The sequence below is a fragment of the Orcinus orca genome, chromosome 12 (assembly GCF_937001465.1).
Source record: "Orcinus orca chromosome 12, mOrcOrc1.1, whole genome shotgun sequence".
NCBI lineage: Eukaryota > Metazoa > Chordata > Mammalia > Artiodactyla > Delphinidae > Orcinus > Orcinus orca.
Genome location: NC_064570.1, coordinates 75680136 through 75704636, shown reverse-complemented (window position 1 = coordinate 75704636; position 24501 = coordinate 75680136). Strand labels below are relative to the sequence as shown.

Here is a 24501-nt window from a genome sequence, read left to right as displayed (position 1 = left end):
GCACGAACCCGTGTCCCCTGCATCGGCAGGTGGACTCTCAACCACTGCGCCACCATGGAAGCCCGCCCACTTGTTATTTTCACAAGCATTTATATCTCTCTCATTTCCTCTCCAGCCTTACGGCAGTAATTACTAGCAGCAGGATCAGCTAGTAACTAAATCATTTTGCTGCCTCTCTGCAACTCTTCCTACTTCGGGCACTATTTCTGCTAACTGGACTTTGGTAAACAGCACTTTGATAAATAGTAAGCCCCTGCCTTTCCCCTTTCTTCTCTCTGCATATTCCTAAAATTCTAACACACTTCTTACATCAAGTTGGAAGAGTGCGCTGAAACACCCCTTTTCCAAGTGTCTCCCTCCTATTATACTGCAAACACCCAGAGGGCACAGAGTTGCCCACTGTAGATGGTACATCCACGTTGACAGAAACGAAATGAAATTCCAAATGGAAAAGCTGATGCTTCCTTCCCTTCTATTCACCCCTGTTAGAAATATTTAATCTTTAGCTATCACTTAGTCTCCTCCTTCCAAATATTCTCAGAATTCCACTTATGTTCTGAATGACGCTTCATTTTCTCCAGATATCCTTTAGATTTTCAAGATACTATCCTCCTAACTTTCAGCAATTTTATGGAATTTCCCTGGGTTTTTATTCCTCTCATTTGTACCAGCCTGGTCGGATCCATACGTATTTACAATTATTTCCTCTTAAATCTGAATTTAGATTCAGAATATGTGAGTCCAAATGGAAGCACTTCCTTTTACTAGATTGGATACATTGGGCAAGATGGTTTGCTTCTCCAAGCCTCAGTCTTCTTTTTGGTAAAATTTGAGTGTTTATATCTCTTGGGCCTACAGAGCTGTCATAAGGACCAAATGAAAGAGGGTTTGTACAATGCTAGGGACATGATAATGTACTATAAACATGTTAGCTATTATTTTACTGAGACTAAATATATCAACCACATATAACAATAAAATTCCGACCCACAACCTGTGCAGCAACCAGCCATGGAAGCCAAACCACAAGCTCTGTAGCAACTGGCTCCAAAGGGTTAGAACTTGGTCAACAATTGTTAGCTCCCCCAATTTTTGTAATCCTTCTCCCCCACTTCCAATTCAGAACTAGCCAGAGAAAGCCAAATAGGATTCCTCCTTTCTAGTTAGCCCACCTTCAACTTCCCTTGCCAGCAACCTCCAATAAAAGCATTTCTAAAAACTTCTCTCATTTTTTCCACTACACAACTTTTCAATTCTGTTACCTGCCTGCCTTTGAATCTCTGCCAAATGAAGTAATAGTGACTTTGCTAAAGCAAATCTGCATAAATAACCTCTGTTCTCATTTGGGTGGTCTTTGTGTATTTTTATAATACTATAGTGTATATTTAAATTTATTCCTATAAAACCTGACAATACTATGTATTTTTTTCTCTCAGAGGAATCCATTCATTGGCTTAATGTTGATATTTATTAAACATCTCCTACATAATAATACTGTGATGGCTCCTCCAGGGTTTCATAGAAGACTAAATTATGTAGAGCCGTAAGTTATGTGGAACCCTGTGGAACACACGGCTTTGCTTGGAAGATACGATACAAAATAAGAAAAAGTAAAGTCAGAAATTCAAGACAGGCTAAAAATAATATGTTTATAAGGTAAAATCAGTGATATAGGCTATAAACGTGCTGATTCCAAAAAGTAGATATCACATATGCTTACCCAGGATCTAGGAAGGCTTCACGCAGGAAATGTGATTTGAACTGAGATTTGTAGGAAAGTTCTAAACTGAGGCTGGCAGCAGGAAGTGAAGATAATCCAGACAGGGAAACATCTATTAGTAATGTCCAAAGCAGGAATGTGCAAAAGCCTGATAGGAAAGCGTGTAGTAATTGCAGCAGCAATCTGTTGGGAGATAAATGGGATACAAGAAAGTAGTGGCAATTAAGACTATAAAATCATTCACCAAAATGTGAACTTTATCCTGAGAAGCTCCTGAATGTTTGTGATCAAGGGCATAATATGTGTAGATGTAATTTCAAATTTAGAAGTCTTCCCTCCAGACGTTAACTTCTCAGCATGTGTTGGGAAATACTTCCCCCTACTTGGTTCTACTTAGAATAATTTATGAATAAAAGTATTGCTTTTAACATAACTAACTTTAAAATATTTTAAATTATCAAAGAATTTCTAAATACTGAAATCATGGTCTCTGTTTAATTAACTTTCCCGGGAAAACTCCTTTTAATGCTTGTTTAGTTAAAAAAGCATGCAGAGAGAAAGACTTTGGAGAACATAAAGACATTATGCATATTCACTTCTTATCCATTTTTTATTGGAGTATAGTTAATTTACAATGTTGTGCTAGCTTCAGGTGTACAGCAAAGTGATTCAGTTACACACACACACACACACACACACGCACACACATATTCTTTTTCAGATTCTTTTCATTATAGGTTATTACAAGACATTGAGTATAGTTGTCTGTGCTATACAGTAGGTTGTTTTTCTATTTTATACATAGTAGTATGTATATGTTAACCCCAAACTCTTAATTTATCCCTCTCACCTTTTCCCCTCTGGTAACCATAAGTTGGTTTCCTATGTCTGTGAGTCTATTTCTGTTTTGTAAATAAGTTCATTTTTATCAGTTTTTAAGATTCCACGTATAAGTGGTATCTTATATTTGTCTTTCTCTGACTTACTTCACTTAGTATGATAATCTCTAGATCCATCCATGTTGCTGCAAATGGCATGATTTCATCTTTTTTATTGCTGAGTAATATTCCATTGTGTGTGTATATATATATATATATATATATATATCACATCTTCTTTATCCATTCATCTGTAGATGGCCATTTAAGTTGCTTCCATGTCTTGGCTATTGTAAATAGTGCTGCAATGAATATTGGGGTGCATATATTTTTTTTTTTTTATGCTTTGAGACATTTTATTTAAATTGTTTTTAAAGACAGCAATAATTTATGCCATGAACCAAACGAGGGTGCCGATGAGCATCTTCTGAACTGCCTGGTCACTGCCCCGGCCCCTGCGCTCTGCCACTGCTGGGGGTGGCCCTGTCAGGGGTGGGAGGTGGTCAGCTTTGGAACAGTGACAGCCGGGCCGGGGCCAAGACCCAGGCGGGAGGCCAGGAGCAGACACAGAGCCACTGCAAGTGGCCAGGCATTGGGATTTCTTCCCGTTATTATCACAGTGACCCTGGGGAACGGCAAGGTGACCTGGGGACGTGGCAACCTCGGTCCCCGCACACAGCGATTGCCCTGTCTCTCCTCTCCTCCCCCTACCAATCCCACAATAGTTCGTTTTTTATTGTTTTTTTTTTAAAAATATAATTTTGTAAATGTTCCATAAAAATACTATTATTCCTAGTCAAACACAGATATTGCAATATGAAGGGTAACTGCTCTGTCTTTGCTCTAGAAAATGTGAAAAGGTCATCACATCAGATAACATAGAAGAGTGTGGAAACTTCGTGTATCACAAAAGCCAGTACCGAGCACGCAAGGGGGAAGCATTGCCAGGTGCTGGGCCAGGGCCCCCTCTGCACTTCCCTGCTCAGTGCCGGGGCCTGTGGACATGGCAGGGCCTGAAGGGTCCTCTCTGCAGGGAGGACATCATGGCTTTGAGACACAGACAGTGGCCACACTCCGTCCCAGTGGCCGGGCCCCCGAAGCCACCTGCTCAGCCCGAAGCACCGAAGAGCCGGTGACGATGGGGACGTGGCCTCTCCTCCTGCAGCAGTGAGGCTCCACCTGGCCCTCAACGCGCCTTCGCAGACAGGCCTGGGCCGCAGGAGCTGGCGGGGCCTGTCCCTTGAGGCGGGAGGCCTGGGCCAGTGGCCGCGCCTTCAGTTCTCGGAGAGAGACAGGGCCAGGGAGGCCTGGAAGGCAGCCTCGTTGTCGATGCTGTAGTCCACGAAGGTGTCGTAGGAGAACTTGCGCCGGGGGAGCAGGTGCTGCAGGAAGTTGGCGCTCTGGTAGCTTGGGTCGCCCCAGGCCATGGCCGAACAGATGGGACACACCACGCGGTTGGGGTCGCTGTAGTCCTTGTCCATGCAGTGCTTTACCAGCTTCTGCTGGTCCAGGCTGCGGGTACAGTAAGGGCAGGCGAAGGTGGACCTGTTGGGGACGGCGCTAGGGATGGGCTGGGATGTGCGCACCACAGGGACGAGCTTGGGACAGTTAGCCATCTGCTCCTGGACCTTCAGGAAGGAGGCAACGTGCACCCTCATCTTGGCCAGCGTCACCTTCTTACTGCAGCCCTGCAGGGTGCCTTGTAGGATGAAAGCTGCTTCTCCACGTGGGAGGCCTTGTCCACTTTCTTGGGGTCGAAGGGCAGGCGGCACCGTGGGCACAGGGGGGTTGGCACCTGCAGGCATGGCCGGAGGTACTCCCCACAGAACCTCTAATTCTTGCAGCCAGTGGGATGGCTTCGCCGCTGAACAAGCTGTCCTTACAGGGATGCGAGGAAAGTCGGCCTCCCTGTCCCTTCTACCCACTGGCTCCACTTCTGCCTTCCAGGGCCGGCATGTATCTTTTTGAATTAGAGTTTTCTCGGAATATATGCCCAGGAGTGGGATTGCAGGATCATATGGTAGCTCTATTTTTATATTTTTAAGGAACAGCCATACTGTTCTCCATAGTGGCTGTACCAATTTACATTCCCACCAACCATGTAGGAGGGAGGGTTCCTTTTTCTCCACAGCATTTATTGTTTGTAGACTTTTTGATGTTGGCCATTCTGACTGGTGTGAGGTGATACCTCATTGTAGTTTAGATTTGCATTTCTCCAATAATTACCAATACTGAACATCTTTTCATGTGCCTGTTTGGCCATCTGCATGTCATCTTTGCAGAAAAGCCTATTAAGGTTTTCTCCCCATTTTTTTGATTGGGTTTTTTTGTTTGTTTGTTTGTATTAAGCTGTATGAGCTGTTTGTATATTTTGAAAATTAATCCCTTGTTGGTAACATCATTTGCAAGTATTTTCTCCCAGTCCCTAGGTTGTCTCTTCTTTTTGTTTCTTGTTTCCTTTGCTGTACAAAAGCTTTTAACTTTAATTAGGTCCCATTTGTTTATTTTTGTTTTTATTTCCATTACTCTAGGAGACAGATCTAAAAAAATATTGCTGCAATGTATGTCAAAGAGTGTTCTGCCTATGTTTTCCTCTAGGACTTCTATAGTATCTGCTCTTACATTTAGGTCTTTAATCCATTTTGGGTTTATTTTTCTACATGTAGTTACAGAATGTTCTAATGTTATTCTTTTACATGTAGCTGTCCAGTTTTCCCAGCAACACTTATTGAAGAGACTGTCTTTCCTCCATTGTATAGTCTTACCTCCTTTGTCATAGATTAATTGACCATATGTGAGTGAGTTTATTTCAGAGCTTTCTATCCTGTTTCATTGATCTACATGTCTGTTTTTGTGCCAGTACCATACTGTTTTGATTACTGTAGCTTTGTAGTATAGTCTGAAGTCAGGGAATCTGATTCCTCCAGTTCCGTTTTTCTTTCTCAAGACGGTTTTAGTTTTTCTGGGTCTTTTGTGTTTCCATACAAATTAAAAAATTTTCTTGTTTTAGTTCTGTGAAAAATGCCAGACATTATGCATATTCATTTTATTATCAAGTCTTCACTGGGCTTTATTTGTAGGTCCATACTCAGCAAAACTTCCATTAAGAAAAAAAAAAAAGTCATGAACAACCTAGGAGTAAGACAGGAATAAGGACACAGACCTACTAGAGAATGGACTTGAGGATATGGGGAGGGGGAAAGGTAAGCTGTGACAAAGTGAGAGAGTGGCATGGACATATATACACTACCAAACGTAAAATAGATAGCTAGTGGGAAGCAGCCGCATAGCACAGGGAGATCAGCTCGGTGCTTTGTGACCACCTAGAGGGGTGGGATAGGGAGGGTGGGAGGGAGGGAGACGCAAGAGGGAAGAGATATGGGGATATATGTATAGCTGATTCACTTTGTTATAAAGCAGAAACTAACATACCATTGTAAAGCAATTATACTCCAATAAAGATGTTTAAAAAACAAACAAACAAAAAAACTAATATGCTGTAAAGTTCTCTGTTGGATAATGATCACAAACAACTCTAAACAAACAAAAATGATATAGCATGAAAGCTTACAAACAAGCTGAGGTAGAGTTTTGGTTTATAGTGTTTTTGTTATTTTTCTGAAGTAGAAATGCCACCTTTCCAATAACTTTGAAGGTAAATCTTAACTTGCTGGTAAATACACTATGATAACTACTTTCAAGGAAGAAAAATTCAGAGGCAAGAAGGAAAAGGGCATCTTTTGGGGATGCTCACTAGCCCACCAACATCTGAGCACTGAGGTGAGTCCCTTCACGGCCATAATCTTTCCTCATCATCTGGTCTCCACCATCACAGCCAAGTATGTCTCCCAGCCTTACTCTATTAGATGTTAGAATCTTTATTTTGATGCATTTTATCTGTTAAAATTTCTAACATTTATTTTCAAGGTAATCTCATTATATGTTCAAGGTTTGATTTTAGTGGAATATCAAGTGCATGTATCAAACTGCTCTCCAGATAGTTAATTTGAGGACTGTAGAAAATCATATGTATTATTGCTATGTCAAACCTATTTTGTTTCCTTTCTCACCTCCCTTTCTGTCTTTCTGAGGCCCAAGCACATACTGAAGATACTCAACTCATTTAATATTTCAAAGCAACATTGGGAGAATGATTCTTTCTGCATCTAATAAGGAGGTGTGTCAAGAAGTAAATGTTGTTTTGGTGTTGAATCAAACTACTGACAACCTCTATATCTAGAACAACCAGTGTTCATAAGTCTTTGGTGTCCTGGAGAAAGGAATCCTTAAAAAAAGGAAACGTTTTCCTTATTGCCCACAGGGATGTATCCTGAGAGTCTAAAATGTTGACCCTAAGTCTGCTCAGGAGATCAGAACAAATTATTTAAACTTGAAAAGTCACTTTGGACGCCCCATGCAACACCCATCCCACAAACGCCTTATGGCTTGAAGCATATGAGTCGAACAAATATATGAATCATTGTACATTCTTCTGGAATCTCCATATGTTCGACTGGCCAAGAGTAAGATTGTTTTCCACTGGATTGTACCATCTTTCCTTGAATGATTATGCTTGAATTATTAGAGCATAGCTATAGAGTTTTGCAGTGTATCTTTTCTAATAGTTCTTAAATATCAGTGAGTTGAATATCTCTTCCCCATGGAAAGACAGCTTGGTAGTAGTGAAAAACATACAGAAAAAGCATGGTTGGGGACATAAACTAGCCGTATGTCTCAGATACAATAAAATATTTTACATTGAAAAATAATACTTCATAATTAAAACACATTTTTGGTAAAATGATAACAAGTGCACAGATCATATAGAAAAATGTTTTTTAAAGGGGAATAAATGAATAAAACTTAAAGATAGTAATAAAAGAAGAGATTTAAAAGTTGAAAAGATTGAACTACATATTCTCTCAGGTGATCTATAATGAAAAGAGAATAGATGGCATTGCTAATGAGAGGGGAAATGTCCCAGAGTGGAGTGTCAATCACAGCTTAGTCAAAGAGAAGTTCAGAAGTAAAACTTGGCAAATCAGAGGCGGTAAATAGTTCCAGAAACATAAGGCTTTAAAGTGAGACACCAGAGGAGAAAAAGATAAAAGTTGCATAAAAAACAAGCAGGGATATTTACAGATAGAAAATTAGGTATGTATAGAAGGGAGAGTTGAGGAGGAACTTTGAAAACTGGAAGTGATTTTACCTGCAGGTTAACAGGAATTCAACAGCCCAGTAAACTGGTCCTTTTATTATAAATTTCCCTTACATCTGAGGTGCTCATCATATGGTGAAGATAAAAACCAGAATAATATAAACTTAACATCAATGTGCTGACTTGGAGACCAGAGGAAGTCATATTTTCGACGATGAAAAAATGGGAAGTATATGGGACCACAGAATCCTAGGGTTGAAGGCATCTGATGGGTGTCAGTTGCTTGAGTCTCATTTATAAATTATTTTCCAAAAGCTCATTACTTCTAAGGCAGTCCATTCTGGTCAGAATATTCTGTCAGATGTGTCTACCTTGTATTGAGTTGGGGAGTCTCTCCCTGTGCATCCATGACTCATTGGCCTTAACTGTAGGGCCACATAAAAAGACTCAAGCCTTCTACATCAGATCCAGCTACTGTGCTCTTCATCAGGTGGTCTATTCAGGGTAACATAAAGACGAATCTTCTAACCAGGGTTCGTAAGGTATGATTTTAAAACTCTGCTATCAGCATTAGTGTTCTTCTTTGAGCGTACTCCACTTACTTTAAAATTCTTAGTATAATCTGATTAGCCTCCTGGCCACTATTATTTTATGAAGGTGATGTCAATCATTGAGTTTTGCAATGAGCCATATCATACTGTTGACACTTACTGAACTGATTCAAGTTCAACACATGCTGCTACTAAGCCATCTTTACTGGATCCTGGATATATATGAGTAATTTTGTTTTCTTTCAAGTTTGGGACCTTACATTTACATCAGATGATACATTATTTTATTGGTCTGTTGTTCTGTTTGTCAGGACATTTTTAGCTCTTCATTCAGTCACTAGATCACATATCTTGCTCAGTACAGTGTCTGAGCCACCATGTCATTTAATAACTTGATATGTCATTGATATAAAAGTCATTGAAACAGGGCAGAAGACAGAGCACAGCATCAAAGATGTCACTCAGGTTTGGGATTCAAACATTCCTAGGTGTATGATCAACTCAAACACATTTCTTCAGCTTGTCCTCAGTGATAACCTGAGAAAATGTGAAATATTTTTCTACCCCATTTCTCTCATCTGCAAGATTAGTAAGCCCGTATAAAAGTTAAATTAGATAATAGAATATTTTCTTACTGAAATTTTGCATGATCCTAGTGATCATGGCTTTCTTATTTTTTCTCCTCATGTCCTAGGTTATCTTCTTTTAACTATGTGTTTAAAAAATAATGATAAAAGTAAGGGGTTCTCATGATAAAATTTAAAGTCACACAACTATAAAACATAAAAGACTTTCATTGTCTCCAGTGCCCATACACAACTCCCTAGAAGTAACACAGTTAAAAGTTTGGCATATATATTCTCAAACATATTTCATGTTATATTCATATTCATATATACAGATAGAGGAATGGTTATACCCTGTATCTGTGAGTTTGGATATAGATAGAACGCATATATGTTTATACCATCCATCTATCGTACGTCTCCTGTTTATGAATGCACCCACCTAACTACCCAACGCTTTCATCCTGTTCAGCTAATGGCCTTTTTTACTCTAAATACACTGATTTATTTTAATGGAATAACTCAAGTTACATTGTAATTTACATCAAGTGTAGATAACTTCTATTTGCTTTTCCAGATTTATTTGCCACCCTTTTTCACCTTCTTCTGTGTCCTGGGAGGCTGGCATGCATGGACCACATCAACAGACTCCCTTACCCTTTGACTTTCAGTTTGGTTGAACCACAAGAAAGCACCAGCAACACATTGGAGAGAAGGGGAAGAGTCACCCTTCCCTCTCTTAAGGTTTGTCTTGCACTGGCTACCTCCCTTGACCAAAGGTCCTAGCTCCTGTGAAGGTGGCCCTCTCTTCTTGTCTTCTGGGGACCCTCTATCTCTTTCCCCTTTAGGCACAGAGATGATAACTGTTCCTGTTGTTTCTAGCACCATTTCCCCTATGCCTTGCCAACACCTTGCCAACACATATTTAAATTGTTCCTTCATCAAATTGAATGGGCGATCTGTTTCTGACAAGCATTCTGATAGATATATTTATTGACGATTTTTAGATTCTTTACAATATTTTACTACTGCAAAAAATTTCAGTGAGATATGTTTTACACATATCGGTGCACAATTTAGTTAGTGTAGGAAATGTTCTAAAAGAGGTATTTATGATCCTCTACTTTTTTACAATTTCCAGATATTTCCAAATTTACCATAAAAAAGGTATATATTTGGACTCACAATGATACCGTGTGAGAGTCTGTGGGAGTGTAAACTGAGTTCCCTGTACAGTATGCAATCCACCTTAAGTATTTAATGATTCATTCTAGAATTTTCCCTTAGTTTGAACTAGAAATCACTGATTACTGTTTTCAGAAACCATTTCTGATGTTTTAGGAAACAACTGGAAAACTCTATTTCTCAGCATTCATTTCTCTCTCCTCTTCCCAGGATCCTTCCACAATATCTGATAGTAGGTTTGACTTCATGCCTGAATCCCTTAGTCCGGGGCTGGAACCCACCTGCAGCATTAATGAAAAACCTGGAGTGTTTACTAAACCTCTTTAAATTGGAGGGATTCAACTTCAAACTCAGTCTTTCTTTCACTAGGAAGCTGTTAATATCCTTGTTCAAGACTTTCAGTTCTAGTTATTGTTTTCCCTCTGGGCTCCTTGGAGTCTCCCAGCCCGTAAGTCCATCAAGGATGGGTGGAGAGTTTGAAAAAAGAATTTTTGGGTTTTCTCTCTGTGGCCCTGCCTTCTGACATACTGCTTTCCTAGTTTTCCAGGCTTGGAGACAGTCCTGAAATCCAATAAGTTATGACTTTGTACTTGAGTATTATCTTTGGCTTGCTGTGGGGACTGGGGAGTGCCCCAAGGGAAAATCAATATGGATCCTTCAAGGGTCATATGCTCTCTAGCTCCTGCGAACATTAAGTTCTTTAACCAGTTCCTTTTAAATATTTTGTTCAGAGTTTATAGCATTAGTAGTATAGTAAGCCACTCCACCATTACCAGAAACCAGAACTTGGTATATGACCTTTTAACTTTTAGGAGTCAAGTAAAAGCCTGGGTGTTTGTATGCAACTAGTTTTGCTCAATTTTACTAAGTGAGGAAACCAATGATACTCAACAGTTAAAACTTTGAGATAAGAGGGTTCCTATTTTATCATCTGTGACAATAATGGAAATTCAAGGCTTAAAACCCAGAACATTTTGTTACTAAGTGTATATAGTAGTCTTAGAATTGTAATAAACTTTAAATTTTATTTTATCATTCCAGTTTCTCTCAGAAATTCTTACATAAAACAAAAAATGTTGTAATAGCTTTATAGAAGTTAATTGAATGGTTTCAGAAATGACTAAAACCTTACACTCTGGTCTTGCGTATTTCGGGGAGAATTCTGGCCTTGAGTTCAGAGGCATGTGAGGCTCTCTACACTCAGCACATTAATCGCTGAAAGTGATTAATATGAGAAAGGCTGTACTTTTCCATTAACTCAAATTCCTCATTTATCTTTATCATTATCTAAGAAGAAAAGCTTTATTAAAATAAATTTGGTAGTTTAAAGAATAATAGAGAAGGTACTTAATTTAATGAAGAGAGAAACTGCTTTTAAGCACACTTTTGCGGTTTAGAAGCACACATTTAAAATCCAGCAGTTGAAAGACTAATTAGAATTCATTCTTATCTTTTTACTAAAGCATGAACCATCATGTAAGCATGGTTCAGGATCTTTTTAGCTTATCTCTAGCTTTGGCTTTTAGCATTTTCAAGTTGCTTTTCCTCCTGTGCACGTCCATTGCTGCTACTAACATCACAGCTTGTGATTATTAGTTTACACATCTGTACTCTCTGATCGCCTCTGTTTCACTCAGCTTCATGGTCGCTGTACCCAGCATGGTGCCTTAGATGTGGTAGGTACAGAATAAAATTTAACTGTAAGTGTATTTATTTTGAATGACTACATAAATAGAAAGAGTATGATGTTAAAACTTTATGATCAGGAGAAGTAACAACTGACACTGCAGAAATACAAAAGATCATGAGAGATTACTATAAGCAATTCTATGCCAATAAAATGGACAACCTGGAAGAAATGGACAAATTCTTAGAGATGCACAACATGCCAAGACTGAATCAGGAAGAAATAGAAAATATGAACAGACCAATCACAAGCACTGAAATTGAAACTGTCATTAAAAATCTTCCAACAAACAAAAGCCCAGGACCAGATGGCTTCACAGGCGATTTCTATCAAACATTTAGAGAAGAGCTAACACCTATCCTTCTCAAACTCTTCCAAAATATAGCAGAGGGAGGAATACTCCCAAATTCCTTCTACGAGGCCACCATCACCTTGATACCAAAACCAGACAAGGATGTCACAAAGTCAGAAAACTACAGGCCAATATCACTGATGAACACAGATGCAAAACTCCTCAACAAAATACTAGCAAACAGAATCCAACAGCACATTAAAAGGATCATACACCACGATCAAGTGGGGTTTATTCCACGAATGCAAGGATTCTTCAATATATGCAAATCAACCAACGTGATACACCATATTAACAAATTGAAGGAGAAAAACCATATGATCATCTCAACAGATGCAGAGAAAACTATCGACAAAATTCAACACCCATTTATGATAAAAACCCTGCAGAAAGTAGGCATAGAGGGAACTTTCCTCAACATAATAAAGGCTATATATGACAAACCCACAGCCAACGTCGTCCTCAATGGTGAAAAACTGAAAGCATTTCCACTAAGATCAGGAACAAGACAAGGTTGCCAACTCTCACGACTCTTATTCAACATAGTTTTGGAAGTTTTAGCCACAGCAATCAGAAGAAAAGGAAATAAAAGGAATCCAAAATGGAAAAGAAGAAGTAAAGCTGTCACCGTTTGCAGATGACATGATACTATACATAGAGAATCCTAAAGATGCCACCAGAAAACTACTAGAGCTAATCAATGAATTTAGTCAAGTAGCAGGATACAAAATTAATGCACAGAAATCTCTTATATTCCTATACACTAATGATGAAAAATCTGAAAGTGAAATTAAGAAAACACTCCCATTTACCACTGCAACAAAAAGAATAAAATATCTAGGAATAAAACTACCTAAGGAGACAAAACACCTGTATGCAGAAAATTATAAGATATTGATGAAAGAAATTAAAGATGAAACCAACAGATGGAGAGATATACCATGTTCTTGGATCGGAAGAATCAACATTGTGAAAGTGACTCTACTACCCAAAGCAATCTACAGATTCAATGCAATCCCTATCAAACTACCACTGGCATTTTTCACAGAACTACAACAAAAAATTTCACAGTTTGTATGGAAACACAAAAGACCCCGAATAGCCAAACCAATCTTGAGAACGAAAAACGGAGCTGAAGGAATCAGGCTCCCTGACATCAGACTATATTACAAAGCTACAGTAATCAAGACAGTATGGTACTGGAACAAAAACAGAAAGATAGATCAATGGAACAGGAGAGAAAGCCCAGAGATAAACCCATGCACATATGGTCACCTTATCTTTGATAAAGGAGGCAGGAATGTACAGTGGAGAAAGGACAGCCTATTCAATAAGTGGTGCTGGGAAAACTGGACAGCTACATGTAAAAGTATGAGATTAGATCACTCGCTAAACCCATACACAAAAATAAGCTCAAAATGGATTAAAGACCTAAATGTAAGGCCAGAAACTACAAAACTCTTAGAGGAAAACATAGGCAGAACACTCTATGACATAAATCACAGCAAGATTCTTTTTGACCCACCTCTTAGAGAAATGGAAATAAAAACAAAAATAAACAAATGGGACCTAATGAAACTTCAAAGCTTTTGCACAGCAAAGGAAACCATAAACAAGATGAAAAGACAACCCTCAGAATGGGAGAAAATATTTGCAAATGAAGCAACTGACAAAGGATTAATCTCCAAAATTTACAAGCAGCTCATTCAGCTCAATAACAAAAAAAACAAACAACCCAATCTAAAAATGGGCAGAAGACCTAAATAGACATTTCTCCAAAGAAGATATAGAGACTGCCAACAAACACATGAAGGAATGCTCAACATCATTAATCATTAGAGAAATGCAAATCAACACTACAATGAGATATCCTCTCACACCAGTCAGAATGGCCATCATCAAAAAATCTAGAAACAGTAACTGCTGGAGAGGGTGTGGAGAAAAGGGAACACTCTTGCACTGCTGGTGGGAATGTGAATTGGTACAGCCACTATGGAGAACAGTATGGAGGTTCCTTAAAAAACTACAAATAGAACTACCATATGACCCAGCAGTCCCACTACTGGGCATATACCCTGAGGAAACCATAATTCAAAAAGAGTCATGTACCAAAATGTTCATTGCAGCTCTATTTACAATAGCCAGAAGATGGAAACCACCTAAGTGTCCATCATCGGATGAATGGATAAAGAAGATGTGGCACATATATACAATGGAATATTACTCAGCCATATAAAGAAAAGACATTGAGCTATTTATAATGAGGTGGATAGACCTACAGTGTGTCATACAGAGTGAAGTAAGTCAGAAAGAGAAAAACAAATACTGTATGCTAACACATATATATGGAATTTAAGAAAAAAAAATGTCATGAAGAACCTAGGGGTAAAACAGGAATAAAGACACAGACCTACTAGAGAACTGACTTGAGGATATGGGGAGGGGGAAGTGTGAGCTGTGACAAAGCGAGAGAGAGGCATGGACATATATACACTACCAAACGTAAGGTAGATAGCTAGTGGGAAGCAGCCGCATAGCACAGGGAGATCAGCTCGGTGCTTTGTGATCCCCTGGAGGGGTGGGATAGGGAGGGTGGGAGGGAGGGAGACGCAAGAGGGAAGAGATATGGGAACATATGTATAACTGATTCACTTTGTTATAAAGCAGAAACTAACACACCATTGTAAAGCAATTATACCCCAATAAAGATGTTTAAAAAAATTAAATTAAATTAAATTAGAAAAAAACACTTTATGATCAAGATTTTTATTGTTTCATACTGGTATTCTACAATTATTCTGACCGACTGATATTTTTCTAAATATTTTAAAAGCAACTTATTAAGTAAATTTGATTATACCAAAAGTTTGGAGAAATCTGACATTATAGAAGGTAAGCTACAGGAGTTTTGTAAATTTCATGGGAGGTCGGAAGTGAAGTTAGGATTTTACCTGAAACTTACTCTCCATCCCTCTTTCATTGCTCTCCATTAGCTTAGTGATTCTGTCAAGTTCAGGAGTGTAGTACGAGGCCCTGCCACCTCAGAAAACTGATTTGCTGGCTCAATTCAGGCACAAGGACTAAACTTACATTCTGTAAAATGTCAGAATGCCAGTTTACAAGATCTAAACTCCCACAGAAACTAGCTACTCTTCCCAACTTCTATTTTATGCATTCTTTTTGCATTATGGTATATCAAATTAGGATCTGAAATTAATTTTCTGGTAATCAAATGCAAAAAGGAGTTAACATCAGCTACAACAATGATAATAATGCTAATAAATATAAAATAATAAATAACAACTACCATTTATAGAGCAGGTACCATAGACCAACGTCTTTTCTATATGCCATGGTTCAATGTTTTACATTAATCTAAGATTCCCGAACATATTTATTTATACATTAAGAATATACACATTATCATAACAAGACAAATTCAGATCCTTGTACTAAGATCTATTGGATCTCTTTGTAACAGCACTGTAACTAGAAATCTTATTTTAGTTATACTCACATACATTGAAATACACATGAAATTCACAAGTAAAGATCTACTACTGAAAAATACACCAGACCCAGATTATTTTATAGAAGAGTTCTAACAACCTTTTTTTTTTTTTTTTTTGCAGTACACGTGCCTCTCACTGCTGTGGCCTCTCCCACCGCGGAGCACAGGCTCCGGACGCGTAGGCTCAGCGGCCATGGCTCACGGGCCCAGCCTTTCCGTGGTATGTGGGATCCTCCTGGACCGGGGCACAAACCCGTGTCCCCTGCATTGGCAGGCGGACTCTCAACCACTGCGCCACCAGGGAAGCCCTAACAACCTGTATTTTTAAACTACATAGAGTACAGAAAAATATAGAACATTTTGTTTATTTGATGTATTTTAAGATAAGTTATTTTAATATTCAGAAATTATAGAAATATAATGGACAACCAATATTCACCACTCAGATTAGACAAACATAAAACAGGTTGTTTTATTTGTTTCTGATCTTTAAGAAATAAACCTTTATAGCTTTCTTTTACCCCTTCATATCTCATGTCTTTCTTTCCTTGTCCCTACATGTTTATGTAGTGTTACTTCACATGAATGCAACAATATACAATAAAGAAATTAAAAATTTTTTTCAACAGCAGAATCATTCATTTATTATTCTACAGCTTGCCTTTCATTCATTTAACATTCTGACTTTGATTTTCATTCGTGTGATAGATGTAGATCCAACATACTTATTTTAAATGCTACATAAAATAACCTACAATTATATTGTTATATATGCCAGATGTATGTCATATTAACTGTATATAATCTTACAATAACCCAGTGAGGTCTACATTACTATTATAATTACCATTGTTTTTTCCATGAAGAAAATGAGGGAAAGAGATTTAAGTGAATTCTTCAAGGTTATACAGTCAGTCAGATGGAAACCAGGATTTGAATCCAGCCATCTGGTTTCATTTTCTGTGCTCATAGCCACGTTGCAACACCATCACGCACTGCTACATTTTCCATTGTTTCACTATAATGTAACATTTCCTTGAGCTTTTTACTTTTTAACATAAAAAGCATAATTTTTAGATTTAATAGTTACGTTTGTCATATATACATACATATGTATACATGTTTGTACATACACATCCTCATATATACACACATTCACCATATATATACCATATAGCATATTAATTGTGTACCATGCAGTATTTTAAGTGCTATGCCTATATTAACTCACTTAATCCTCATAAAAATACCATAGCATACATTATCCTCATTTTATAGATGAGAAATACAGAATCAGAAATGTTAAGTAAATTGCCCGAGCTTACATAGCTAATAATTAGCTGAACCCAGATTCATACCCAGCAATCCAGCTAGAGAATATCTGCTCTTAACCACATCCCATTCATTTTCTCTGGTTTTATGTATCTCTAGGTGGTCAACTATTACTCTCTGCTCTTATTCTTGAATATATCTTTAGCTGAATATATTACAGGTGATAGTTATTTTCTCTCAGCACTTAGAATATTTTATTCTAAGTTCTGGAATATAGCAATGCAAATGAAATACCATTGTCCATCTACTTGTCCTTCATTTTTAGGTAATCTCTTTTCTCTATGCTAGCTTTTAAGATTATTTTTCCTTGGCTTTCATGTCTTTTAGTTTCAATATGAAGTATCCAAGATGTGTGGGTTTGAAATTCTTGAAGTTTTAGTTCTGGAGAATTCATATATAGTATATATTTGAAAATAGTTTCTCTGCCATTATTATGCATATATATTATATACACATAATATATAAAAAATACATGACATTGTTACACTATATAATATTATATATACTATAGTATACCTTATTCCATATGTATATATCATGTGACATGTATATATTGTATACATATGTATTACAAAGAGTACATTTTACATTTATACATATATTTTAGCTTATCTTTAAAATATTTTTGAACATATTTATCTTCTATAGGATTTTTTAATAAGTTCCTTTTATATCTAACAGCTGCTGTTGCATTGATTCCTGTATTTCTATTTATATATATTTAAAGATATTTTTTCTTTCATTTTCTTTTTTGTTTGTTTTGGGAAAAGGAAGAAATCCTAAATGAAAAAAGTTATTTTCAAATTGATCTAAGGTTTTAATCCATCTAAAGTGATAAAACATTGTTCACTCTTCCTTTGTACTTGTTTTTTGAAGGCATTTTGGAGTTTCTCTTGGCAGATCACCAGATTCACCTGGCATGTGGGGTCCTGCATGGGCTCCCAATAAGGAATATTAGGATGAAATAAGGCAGTGAGTGTAAGTCACTAAAGGCAGTTCTGGACACATAAGCTTTTAATAAGCATTGGAACTTCCTATTATATCTGCTGTTTAGCATTTCTTTGTTGCCTTCATCTGGCCCCTATATCTCATTCTAGACCCTCTTGTTATACTGGTGAGTTGATGTAGGCTCTGGCTGTAAGGCGATTAATTAATGTCTCCCTTGGAATGCACCTTTACAGACACCTGAGACCCAGGCAAAAAACAGCCCCAGCTCTTTTCAGCCTCTTCCTATTTGCATCATAGCTCTGGTTTCAAATAGTGAGTACATCTCATTCCCTGCCTCATGTGGTCACTTTTAGTCTTTTACTTCATAAACTCTCTTCTCCCTGACCCTATTTCCAGACTCACAGCTCAGCAGGCCCACAGTTTTTGCAGGACTTTCTACTTTGTCTTCCATTTACACTTTGGGTACACTGAGATGCTTACCTCATTAACTTTCTCCATCCTTGTTATGTGTCTGGAACTGAGAGATCAGGGAACAACCCAAGCATGAACTTTCAATACAATATTGATTAAAATCTTATCAATTTTACAAGTTCTACTTGTAAACTTTATTTTACAAGTTCTACTTACTTTTATTTATTTATTTGTTTATTTTTGGTTGCATTGGGCCTTCATTGCTGCACACGAGTTTTCTCTAGTTGAAGGTGAGTGGGGACTACTCTTCATTGCAGTGCGCGGGTTTCTCATTGTGGTGGCTTCTCTTGTTGTGGAGCACGGGCTCTAGGCACGTGGACTTCAGTAGTTGTGACACTCAGGCTCAGTAGTTGTGGCGCACGGGCTTAGTTGCTCCACGCGATGTGGGATCTTCCCAGACCAGGGCTCAAACCCGTGTCCTCTGCATTGGCAGGCGGATTCTTAACCACTGCGTCACCAGGGAAGTCCTCTACTTACTTTTAAAACATAGCCTTCTATTCCATTCCACTGAAAATAGTCTCCAATACCTTGGTATTCAGTCTTAGGTAGATCATTTAAATAAAAACATGTACTTTGAATTAATTCACTTTATTTGAATCTAGAATCCATTAGGCAACATGGTATTAAATTTCCTGTTTATAAGAATGATAGTTCTATTTGCATTCTTATTTTATTGAGTTTTTATCTAGTAAATGATTTCTTTGCACTAATTTCAAGGCTATATATTTGCCATTTTTAAAGCAAGACCACTAAATATCTTCCTTTTATATCTGAGGAAAGTTTGATTTGAATCCACAAATACCTCCTTAATTATTATGAAAACATTTTCATGACAATGAAATTCTGAACATTAGCTTTATTGAAGTGCAGTATATCAGAGGGAAATATGTATTAATTATCAAAATAAAGTATTTTATCTTTTTGTTTATTTATGTAATTATGACAGGGGAGATAGAAAAGAAGAGGGCATTTTCCTTCTATTGTGTAGCATTCCTATAGATTTTACACTGGTCATTTGGGAATTCCAACATCTGACTCACATGAGCAGCTTTCTGATTAGGATGTTTCTGGAGCTGGAATATTTTTAGAATAAAAGAAAATCTGTTTATATTTCAAGTAAAACTACATATGACCTTTATTCAGTGCAAATATTGCCTCATTCTTTAAAAATCCTAACCCACACAGAAGTCTAGATCACTTGTAGGCTCTGCAAGGAAGTGGAAAACACACCTTTTTTGGCCTGAGATTGTCATCAACTTGGTTTCCACCAGGCATTAGAGGGATCTACGATAGTAAAGTATATCCTTAGGTCTAGTGTACTGCTCTGCACCTCATGGACACCAGTGAATACATGTAACTGGAATGACTACATGTGATTTTCAATAGTCCCCAGAGAGGAAAGGAATTTTTTTCTATTTCATTCTTTATCATTGGTATGGTCGGGAAGTATTTTGTTGCCAAGACATAATCATTTTTCTCCTGGTGACTTTAGCAAAACACCACCCAGTCCAATTAAAAAGCTGTTCTTTTCCTGTTAGTTTAAGAAGTCAGCACCCACGCTTCACTGTGGTATCCGGCCCTCCGTTATTAACAGTTCTCTTGGCATCTTATTAAATTGGAAAGTGTTTCAGACCAAGATTAAATGGCATGTATGAATCTCTTTATATTATTTGAAATATATATTCTGTCCACATAAACTGCTATTTCCATTATCTTAATTTTGTATAGCACAATGAATTATACGAGTTATTTTTCCAGGCCCTCAGAGGGGGTCATTTTCCACAAAGGAAGTAGCCACATAATAAAAAGGTCAAAGCTAAATCACAAAAGAAAAAGTCTCTAATCATAAAAAAAACATTTTTTTGGAGGAAGATGAAGCAGATCAGTCATCAGCTACTTTTTATCACAATCTAAGACATGTGCAGTAATAAATAAATACATTCTCAATTTTACACGATAGATTCTCTCCACCCAGGAGTATGACTGTAGTACCCATATTTAGAAAGGGATTATTCTTTTCTTTAAAAAAAAAATTATTGAGGTATAATTTACATATAATAAAATGCATATTGATGAGTTTTGACAAATACATACATGCGCACACACACACACACTGATGTGACAGTAATATAGAGAATGTTTTTATCTCCCTCAAATATTCTTTCAGATCAATACAGGAAGCCCCCAGCCTCCATCCTGGGCTCCAGGCAATTGCTAATGCGCTTACTGTCTATCGCTAGAGGTTGGAACAATGTCTCCTCGGCTTTCACACAAAGGGTCTATACGGCATGTATCCTTTTATGACCGGCTTGTTTCGCATTTTAAAACCTTTTTAAAAAATAAACGTTTTATTTTAGGATAATTTTAGATTTACAGAAAAATTGCAAAGATGGTACAGAGAGTTTTCCCTATCCTTAAAATCTTATATTAATACATAACTAATGTAACTAACGTGCTGCATTTGTCACAACCAATGAACAAATATTGGTACATTAGTATTCACTTAAATCATGGTTTATGCCAATTTCCTTCCTTTGTAAACTAATGTCCTTTTTTCCTGTTCCAGGATCCCATCCAGGATATCGCATTACATTGAGTCATTGCGTTTAGTTGTCGTGTCTCCTTAGCTCCTCGTGGCTGTGCCAGTTTCTCAGATTGTCCTTGTTTCTGATGACCTTGAAGGAGTTGAAGAGTACTACTCAGCTCTGTTGTAGAATGTCTTTTAATTGGGATTTGAGTGATGCTTTTTCTTATGATTACACTGTGGTTAGGAGGACGACCACAGAGGTAAAGTGTCAGTCACATCACATTCAATCAACATGACCTTCACTATTGACATTCACTTTAATCACCTGGCGGAGGCAGTGCATGGTCAGGTTTCTCCATTGTAAAGTGACTCCCCCCACCCCACTTCCAAGCTGCCCTCTTTGGTAGAAGTCACCATCTGTAAGCCACACTTAAGAGTGGGGAGTCATGCACCACTTCCTTAAGTGTGGATTACCAACCATAAGTCATTTGTCTGCTCTCCCCCATTTATTTCCTTAATAAGTCATTTATTTATATCAGTATGAACTCATGCAAATTTATTTTAAAATTTGAGTTACATTACAATACTATGTGTATTAATTTTATTCCAGCTTTGGCCATTCAGAGCTCTTTCAATTGGCTCCTCTGCTACGGTTTTGGATCTGCCTTTTTACCAATAAATACATACGTACCCTTGATAGAATGTAATGGGAATGACACATTACCCCTGTAGTGTCCTCCCCAAACCCATAACCACAATCTAATCATGAGAAAAATTGGAGAATGGTATTAGAAACCAAGAGCTAGGTATGCTCATTGTATTTGAGGTATCATCACTTCCAGGCCTTCCAAATCGAAGAACAAAGTTGTTACCAACCCTTATATATACTCATATATATGTAAATATTTCTATATTATCTATCCGTCTCTGTATTGAACTGTATATAGAGTCATAAGATGTCTCCAACTCTAATCCACTACCACATGGATAATTCTAGCCATCTGCCCTTGTTTATCTGTAAACTCCCACTCCAGCAGTGAGAATATTAATTGATCAATTCCAGTATGCATATATACGGAAGTATTTCAGAATTGTTATCTTGCGGTCCTGGGAAAACAACATTATCACCCAGAGTATGTTGTTATGTATAGTTTTCCTTTAGCCTTGAAAGTATCCACTGACTTCCAAACTTACTTAGGTCAGCACCTTTGTCCCTTACCTCCTTCAGTGAAGTTGTTCATACATTTGTAATACAGAGTTTGAGTTACTGGTATATGTGAAGTACCATTAACTGAGACTGGAAAAATCTAGGGGAGGAGAAGGGTTTTTTGGCAAATCAAGTGTTACAATTTTATGTGTAAGTTGAAAATACTTATTAGAGATCAAGGGGAAATGTCAAGTAGACTGTCAAAAATTGATGTCAACCATTTGGTATGTGAATTTAAAATATTTTCCCTGAATTAAGGTCCATCATTTGATTTTGATTATGATATGATTATATAATTACATATTTACATTTTATAATTAAATATATATTAATATATATTACATATTTTATATGGAAATGAAAATATATTTTCTTTATATCTATTCCTTCCAGTTGACATTTCAAAATTAAGATGTGCTCTGGGTGCTTTAAAAATAGCAGAAAATTTTTGAATGACATTTGCATTGCAATCATTGTGTTTTCTATCTATGATGAAATTATGCTTCAAGTAGTTAAGATCCAGTAAGTCCATATACAAAAGTGGGGGGGCTAAACTGGGAGATTGAGATTGACATATACACACAATTATATGTAAAATAGATAACTAATAAGGACCTGCTGTATAGCACAGGGAACTCTACTCAATACTCTCTAATGACCTATATGGGAATAGAATCTAAAAATGAGTGGATATATGTATGTGGATAACTGAATCACTTTGCTGCACAGAAGAAACTAACACAACATTGTAAATAAACTATACTCCAATAAAAATTAATTAAAAAAATGAAGTTCAAGAACGGCCTGAGAGGACAAAACTGTCCCTACTCCAATCACCATTTGAATGGAAGGATCCTTGATCAGGTACTTCTATTTAAATATATCCTCAATTATCTAAAGTGAAGAAGAAAATGATCTTTTTTTTTAATATCTTTATTGGAGTATAATTGCTTTACAATGGTGTGTTAGTTTCTGCTGTATAACAAAGTGAACCAATTATGCATATATATATATCCCCATATCTCTTCCCTCTTGTGTCTCCCTCCCTCCCACCCTCTAGGTGGTCACAAAGCGCCGAGCTGATCTCCCTGTGCTATGTGGCTGCTTCCCACTAGCTATCTATTTTACGTCTGGTAGTGTATATATGTCCATGCCTCTCTCTCACTTTGTCCCAGCTTACCCTTCCCCCTCCCCATGTCCTCAAGTCCATTCTCTAGTAGGTCTGTGTCTTTATTCCCATCTTGCCCCTAGGTTTTTCATGACCAATTTTTTTTTTTAAGATTCCATATATATGTGTTAGCATATGGTATTTGTTTTTCTCTTTCTGACTTACTTCACTCTGTATGACAGACTCTAGATCCATCCACCTCACTACAAATAATTCAATTTCGTTTCTTTTTATGGCTGAGTAATATTCCATTGTATATATGTGCCCCATCTTCTTTATCCATTCATCTGTCGATGGACACTTAGGTTGCTTCCATGTCCTGGCTATTGTAAATAGAGCTGTAACAAACATTGTGGTACATGACTCTTTCTGAATTATGGTTTTCTCAGGGTATATGCCCAGTAGTGGGACCATCTCCAGCAAAAATATGGAACGCTTCACAAATTTGCGTGTCATCCTTGCACAGGGGCCATACTAATCTTCTCTGTATCACTCCAATTTTAGTATATCTGCTGCTGCTGACGTGAGCACGAAAATGATCATTTTTGAATAACTTCATCTTACATCTCAAATGACTTTTTGAATGAACTTAAACATGTCAGACGTATAAAAAAATAAATTAAATAGATGTATTTACATTTTGGTATCAGACATATTTTCTTTGGGATGATTTATTTTATAAAGATTTATTTTGTATATAAAATATACCTGATTTGGTGTTGAGTTCTTTCTTTTCCAGTAGCATTTCAAGTATCATAATCATCAGTACACATACAAGATATCTGAAGGGATTGTTATCTCTCCTTTCCATTATAAATGTACCGCTTAGTCTACTGGCATATCACTTAATTGACTTAAAGCTCCATTTTTCAGAATATTAAACTTATAAAAAAATAGTTTGTCAAAAGTACAATATGTGGAAAACGGGTTAAAATCACCTGAATATATGACAAAATAAAACTGAGCTAATCCCTCACACATCGTTACCTTTTAATCAGTGGTGATAATCTTGACATCACTAGCTTAGCACTTTCATGGAAAAGATGAGTCAGAAATGCTCACAAAGGAGAAAATATGCAAGGGTGAAGGAAAAACTCTTTTTTTTTTCTTTGTTTCTTTTTTTTTTTTTTTTAACGTACAGAATCTATGACAGGGAATACAGGAGTGCTGTGTACAATTTTACCATGGATTTCTCATCCAGAAAGAAGCAGAAGGAAATTTGAAGGGAAGCTCTGTTTAC

At 37.2% G+C, this 24501-nt stretch overlaps 1 protein-coding gene and 1 non-coding gene across 2 annotated transcripts in view; both read right to left on the bottom strand.

The window, feature by feature from the left end:
- Positions 1–2234: 2234 nt before the first annotated feature.
- The window catches only part of LOC117201434 (E3 ubiquitin-protein ligase RNF166-like), a 516864-nt gene continuing 494597 nt past the window's right edge, over positions 2235–24501 (bottom strand). The window contains exon 2 of the mRNA XM_033428591.2: positions 2235–5921. Within this exon, the coding sequence (XP_033284482.1) occupies positions 3873–4403 (531 nt within the window). The 5' untranslated portion in view covers positions 4404–5921 and the 3' untranslated portion in view covers positions 2235–3872. The remainder of the gene's footprint in view (positions 5922–24501) is intronic.
- Positions 23683–23792, bottom strand: LOC117201463 (U6 spliceosomal RNA). Its single transcript, XR_004483481.1, has one exon. It is a non-coding gene; the product is annotated as a U6 spliceosomal RNA (small nuclear RNA).